Here is a 6,378-nt window from a genome sequence, read left to right as displayed (position 1 = left end):
TGCTATTGTCTTCTTTCCCCTCTGAAGGTTTTTATAGATACTGATGATGGTGTTACAAATACTTTCATGTACAGTGTAAATCCCCTTCAAGGAAATTTAATTTATATACGTGTGTATATATATGATAAATCTGAATCTAATGGTGACCTCAAGTGTTTTTAAATATTTACATCTGTTAATTTCCTTTGGGCTGAGCCCCCTCCGGCCTGCACCTGTAAACTCCTCCATCATAATACATTTCCAAGCTATGTAAAAATGAAAAAATATTGCCATTTTAAAAAAAAATCCTCTTTTAATATTCATGATTTCCTTATTTCTTAAAACTGACCAAATTTAAACGGATGTCTTCCTTTAGTCCAGCTCGTTCCAGCGGCATTGGTCTTGTGTATGTATGATTTTGTGTGTGTTTTTAAATAACGTTTTCATACTTTATTTTATTGTATGTAAATAGCTGTTAGTCACGTGACCCAATGTGGAGGTACTTGTGGGCGGGGCCTGCTAAAAGACCAACTACGGAAGCTCCCCAAGTACTGATGTGCATTCCACTTCTTTTAGGTGAACTGAATCTTTAGAATCTCTTTGAACGAATCGTTCACTCACGAGCCAACACTAGTTGGGTTTTCAGTCTTGAGGTGAGCGTTGGTTGCCCTTCTGTCACTGTCATGGACACGAGTCTTTGGTCAAGTGGTAAACGTCATTGCCTCTAACACGATGGGACCATGGTTCGGGACCCGAACTTACCCACGAGCTGTACTTTGTCGATTTTTCACTCACTTCTGCATAAAGTTTGTGACTTTTTTTTTTTTTTTTGAAGGCAGGTTTCAGTCTTGCCTGTCGGAGAGGTGGGCGTGGTCAAGCCAATTTCAGTTGCGCTGTGATTGGTCAGACTGAATTTGGGCAGAGGTAGGAGGCGGGCAAAGTGGCACTTGGGTTTTTGAAGGCAGTTTTCAGTCTTGAGGTGAGCGACAGGTGCAACCGCCCGCGTGTGAAGTGGCCTGTCACGTGGTACGCTAGTGTGCAAAGCACCATTGGACGAGCAGGCGAGGAAGATTTGAATTGACGGATGTGACGTCATGTCTTCGGGTGTTGTCAAATACCGGTGCAATCACCCGCGCAGCGGGCGGTTTCTCAGGTAAGCTAACATGCTAGGAAATGTTTGTCGTTCAATGGCGTTTCTCACGACGGACGCCTTGTTTGTTTGTTGCAGGATTCAAGGCGAGTTATCAAATGCAGGCGCCACCGACCGTGTGGCGGTTTCTCGGGTAAGCTATCAAATGTTTGTCGTTCATTGGCGTTTCTCACGACGGACGCCTTGTTTGTTTGTTGCAGGATTCAAGGCGAGTTATCAAATGCAGGCGCCACCGACCGTGTGGCGGTTTCTCGGGTAAGCTATCAAATGTTTGTCGTTCATTGGCGTTTCTCACGACGGACGCCTTGTTTGTTTGTTGCAGGATTCAAGGCGAGTTATCAAATGCAGGCGCCACCGACCGTGTGGCGGTTTCTCGGGTAAGCTATCAAATGTTTGTCGTTCATTGGCGTTTCTCACGACGGGCGCCTTGTTTGTTTGTTGCAGGATTCAAGACGAGTTATCAAATGCAGGCGCCACCGACCGTGTGGCGGTTTCTCGGGTAAGCTATCAAATGTTTGTCGTTCATTGCCGTTTCTCACGACGGACGCCTTGTTTGTTTGATGCGAACAAATATCTTGAAAATCTTTTCACACTCGTCCCGGCCACCGCGACTGTCGTTTTGCCGCTACAGTATTTCAAATCTCTTTGGCGTTGTGTTTTGTCAAATTAACAATGTTGCATTACATATAGTGTGCTATTTCCGTGTTATGCAAACTGATGAATGTGACAAATTTGTTACGTCATGTTCAAATCTATTCCAAGATGGCGCCCGCCCGCCCGCCTTCCGTTATGCAACAAACATTTGCGAGCGTGATTTTCTCCCGTTTAGTCGACTGCTCGATTCATGCCGACATTTTTGAGTGAGTTGATGGATGATAAAATGGAATTATTATAATTCGGATACTTTTGTAATTATTATAACTCATTACAATATACTGATAATTGTATACATATTTTAAATATAAAACTGGAGTTGGTATGTGTAATTGTTGCAAAAATATCATGCCATTGCCACTCTACTCAATGTCTATAATTGTAACTCCCAGATGCAGAGCATATAGTATGGTATGATATTGTATTGTATTGTATGTATTGTATTGTATGCATTGTGTGTATGGTAGCGTATGGCAGGGTATTGTATGTGTTCTATGTCAATCCATCCATCCACCCATCCGTCCGTCCGTCCGCCCGTCCGTCCATCCGTCCATCCACCCACCCGTCCATCCAACCCATCCACCCACCCATCCACCCAACCCATCCAGCCACCCACCCATCCCATCCATCCAACCCATCCAACCCATCCACCCATCCATCCACCCACCCACCCAACCCATCCACCCATCCATCCATCCACCCATCCATCCGTCCATCCAACCCATCCAACCACCCACCCAACCCATCCACCCACCCAAACCGATCCACACACCCAGCCCACCCACCCACCCATCCACCCACCCAGCCACCCATCCATCCAGCCACCCAGCCATCCACCGCTTATCTGGACGTCGGATTGCGGCGTCAGCAGCTTTAGGAGAGACTCCCAGACTTTCCTCTCTCCAGCCACTTCATCCAGCTCAACCCAGGAAATCCCAAGATTTGTATGTATTGTTTGTTTTGTTGTGTTTTTTGTTTTGTTTTTTGTTTTGTATGTATTGTATTATATGTATTGTATGTATTGTATTGTATGTATTGTTTTTTTTTTTGTTTTTTTTGTTTTTTTTTTGTTTTTTGTTTTTTTTGTTTTGTATGTATTGTATTGTATGTATTGTATGTATTTTTTTTTTTTTTTTTTTTTGTATTGTATGTATTGTATGTATGTATTGTTTGTTTTGTTTTGTTTGTTGTTTTTTGTTTTTTGTTTTGTATGTATTGTATGTATTGTATTGTATGTGTTGTATTGTTTGTATTGTATTGTATCGTATTGTACGTATTGTATGTATTGTATGTATTGTATTGTATTGTATGTATTATTATTTTTTTTTGTTTTGTTTTTTGTTTTGTATGTACTGTATGTATTGTATTGTGTGTATTGTATGTATTGTTTTTTTTGTTTTTTTTCTTTGTATTGTATGTATTGTATGTATGTATTGTATTGTATGTATGTATGTATGTATTGTATGTATTGTATGTATTGTATTGTATGTATTATATGTATTGTATTGTATGTATTGTTTTTTTGTTGTTTTTTTTGGTTGTGTTTTTTTTTGTATGTATTGTATTGTATTGTATGTATTGTATGTATTTTTTTGTTTTTTTTTGTTTTGTTTTTTGTTTTTTTGTATTGTATGTATTGTATTGTATGTATTTTTTTTTTTGTGTATTGTATTGTATGTATTGTTTTGTTTTTGTTTTTTGTTTTTTTTGCATTGTATGTATTGTATGTATTGTATTGTATGTATTTTATTGTATTGTATTGTATGTATTGTATTGTATGTATTGTATTGTATTGTATGTATTGTATTGTATGTATTGTATTGTATGTATGTATTGTATTGTATGTATGTATTGTATGTATCGTATGTATCGTATTGTATGTATCGTATTGTATGTATTGTATTGTATGTATTGTATGTATTTTTTTTGTTTTTTTTGTTTTGTTTTTTGTTTTTTTTGTATTGTATGTATTGTATGTATTGTTTTTTTTGTTTTTGTTTTGTATGTATTGTATTGTGTGTATTGTATTGTATGTATTGTTTTTTTTGTTTTTTTGCATTGTATGTATTGTATGTATGTATTGTATGTATTGTTTGTTTTTTTTTGTATGTATTGTGTGTATTGTATTGTATGTATTGTTTTTTTTTTTGTTTTTGTTTTTTTTGCATTGTATGTATTGTATGTATTGTATTGTATTGTATGTATTGTATTGTATTGTATGTATTGTATTGTATGTATTGTATTGTATGTGTTGTATTGTGTTGTATTGTATGTATTGTATTGTATGTATTGTATTGTATGTATGTATTGTATGTATCGTATGTATCGTATGTATCGTATTGTATGTATTGTTTGTATTGTATTGTTTGTTTTGTTTTTTGTGTTTTGTTTTGTTTTTTGTTCACCCATCCACCCATCCATCCACCCATCCATCCAGCCAACCATCCAGGCAGCCACCCATCCAGCCAGCCACCCATCCATCCGTCCATCTAACCCATCCACCCACCCAACCCATCCACCCACCCAACCCATCCACCCACCCACCCATCCATCCACCCAGCCACCCATCCATCCAGCCACCCAGCCATCCACCGCTTATCCGGACGTCGGATTGCGGCGGCAGCAGCTTTAGGAGGGACTCCCAGACTTTCCTCTCTCCAGCCACTTCATCCAGCCAGCTCAACCCAGGAAATCCCAAGATTTGTATGTATTGTTTGTTTTGTTGTGTTTTTTGTTTTGTTGTTTTTTGTTTTGTTGTTTTGTTTTTTTGTTTTGTATGTATTGTATGTATTGTATTGAATGTATGTATTGTATTGTATGTATTGTATGTATTGTATGTATTGTATGTATTGTATGTATTGTATTATATGTATTGTATGTATGTATTGTTTTTTTTTGTTTTTTTGTTTTGTTTGTATTGTATTGTATGTATTGTATGTATTTTTCTTTTGTTGTTTTTTGTTTTTTGTATTGTATGTATGTTTTGTTTTGTTTTGTTTGTTGTTTTTTGTTTTGTTTTTTGGTTTTTGTTTTTTGTTTTGCATGTATTGTATGTATTGTATTGTATGTATCGTATTGTATCGTATTGTATGTATTGTATTGTATGTATTGTATGTATTGTATTGTATTGTATGTATTGTATTGTATGTATTGTATTGTATGCAGTGTGTTGTATTGTATGTATTATTATTTTTTTGTTTTTGTTTTTTGTTTTGTTTTTTGTTTTGTGTGTACTGTATGTATTGTATTGTGTGTATTGTTTTTTTTGTTTTGTTTTCTTCTTTTTTCTTTGTTTTTTGTTTTTTTGTATTGTATGTATTGTATTGTATTGTATGTATTGTATTGTATGTATTGTATTGTATGTATTGTATTGTATGTATTGTATTGTATTGTTTGTATTGTTTATATATATATTTTTTGTATGTATTGTATGTATTGTGTGTATTGTATTGTATGTATTGTATGTATTGTTTTGTTTTTTGTTTTGTTTTTTTTGTTTTCTTTTCTTTTTTGTTTTGTTTTTTTGTATTGTATGTATTGTATGTATTGTATTGTTTGTATTGTATTTGTATTGTATTGTTTGTATTGTATTGTTTGTATGTATTGTATGTATTGTATGTATTGTATGTATTGTTTGTATGTATTGTTTGTATTGTATTGTATGTATTGTTTGTATGTATTGTTTGTATGTATTGTATTGTATGTATTGTATTGTATGTATTGTATGTATTGTATTGTATGCATTGTATTGTATGCATTGTATTGTATGTATTATTTTTTTGTTGTTTTTTTTTGTTTTGTTTTTTGTTTTGTATGTACTGTATGTATTGTATTGTGTGTATTGTTTTTTTTTGTTTTGTTTTCTTCTTTTTTTTTTGTTTTTTTTTGTATTTTATGTATTGTATGTATGTATTGTATTGTATGTATTGTTTGTATTTTTTTAATTTTTTTTTTAATTTTTGTATGTATTGTATGTATTGTGTATTGTATTGTATGTATTGTATGTATTGTTTTTTGTTTTGTTTTTTTTGTTTTGTTCTCTTTTTTGTTTTGTTTTTTTGTATTGTATGTATTGTATTGTATGTATGTATTGTGTTGTATGTATTGTGTTGTTTGTATTGTTTGTTTTGTATTGTATTGTTTGTATGTATTGTTTGTATGTATTGTTTGTATGTATTGTTTGTATGTATTGTTTGTATGTATTGTTTGTATGTATTGTATTGTCTTGTATTGTATTGTCTTGTATTGTATTGTCTTGTATTGTATTGTCTTGTATTGTATTGTCTTGTATTGTATGTCTTGTTTGTATGTCTTGTTTGTATGTCTTGTTTGTATGTCTTGTTTGTATGTCTTGTTTGTATGTCTTGTTTGTATGTCTTGTTTGTATGTCTTGTTTGTATGTCTTGTTTGTATGTCTTGTTTGTATGTCTTGTTTGTATGTCTTGTTTGTATGTCTTGTTTGTATGTCTTGTTTGTATGTCTTGTTTGTATGTCTTGTTTGTATGTCTTGTTTGTATGTCTTGTTTGTATGTCTTGTTTGTATGTCTTGTTTGTATGTCTTGTTTGTATGTCTTGTTTGTATGTCTTGTTTGTAT

The 6,378-nt window shown here is 33.9% G+C and overlaps 1 protein-coding gene across 4 annotated transcripts in view; it reads left to right on the top strand.

The window, feature by feature from the left end:
• Window positions 1-915: 915 nt before the first annotated feature.
• Window positions 916-6,378, top strand: part of LOC148387839 (uncharacterized) — a 6,436-nt gene continuing 973 nt past the window's right edge. The window contains exons 1-6 of one of the 4 annotated variants that reach the window (XM_088396655.1): window positions 916-1,132; window positions 1,208-1,262; window positions 1,330-1,384; window positions 1,452-1,506; window positions 1,574-1,628; window positions 2,392-2,727. In XM_088396655.1, coding sequence (XP_088252781.1) covers window positions 1,074-1,132; window positions 1,208-1,262; window positions 1,330-1,384; window positions 1,452-1,506; window positions 1,574-1,628; window positions 2,392-2,727 — 615 coding nt within the window. In that variant the 5' untranslated portion in view covers window positions 916-1,073. The remainder of the gene's footprint in view (window positions 1,133-1,207; window positions 1,263-1,329; window positions 1,385-1,451; window positions 1,507-1,573; window positions 1,629-2,391; window positions 2,728-6,378) is intronic. The other 3 variants (XM_088396656.1, XM_088396657.1, XM_088396658.1) reach the window with 3 other exon arrangements.

This window comes from Syngnathus floridae, chromosome 14 (genome assembly GCF_059516105.1).
Source record: "Syngnathus floridae isolate MCC-2025c chromosome 14, RoL_Sflo_1.0, whole genome shotgun sequence".
NCBI lineage: Eukaryota > Metazoa > Chordata > Actinopteri > Syngnathiformes > Syngnathidae > Syngnathus > Syngnathus floridae.
The sequence above is the reverse complement of the archived record's forward strand: the minus strand, read 5'-3'. Positions and strand labels throughout refer to the sequence as shown.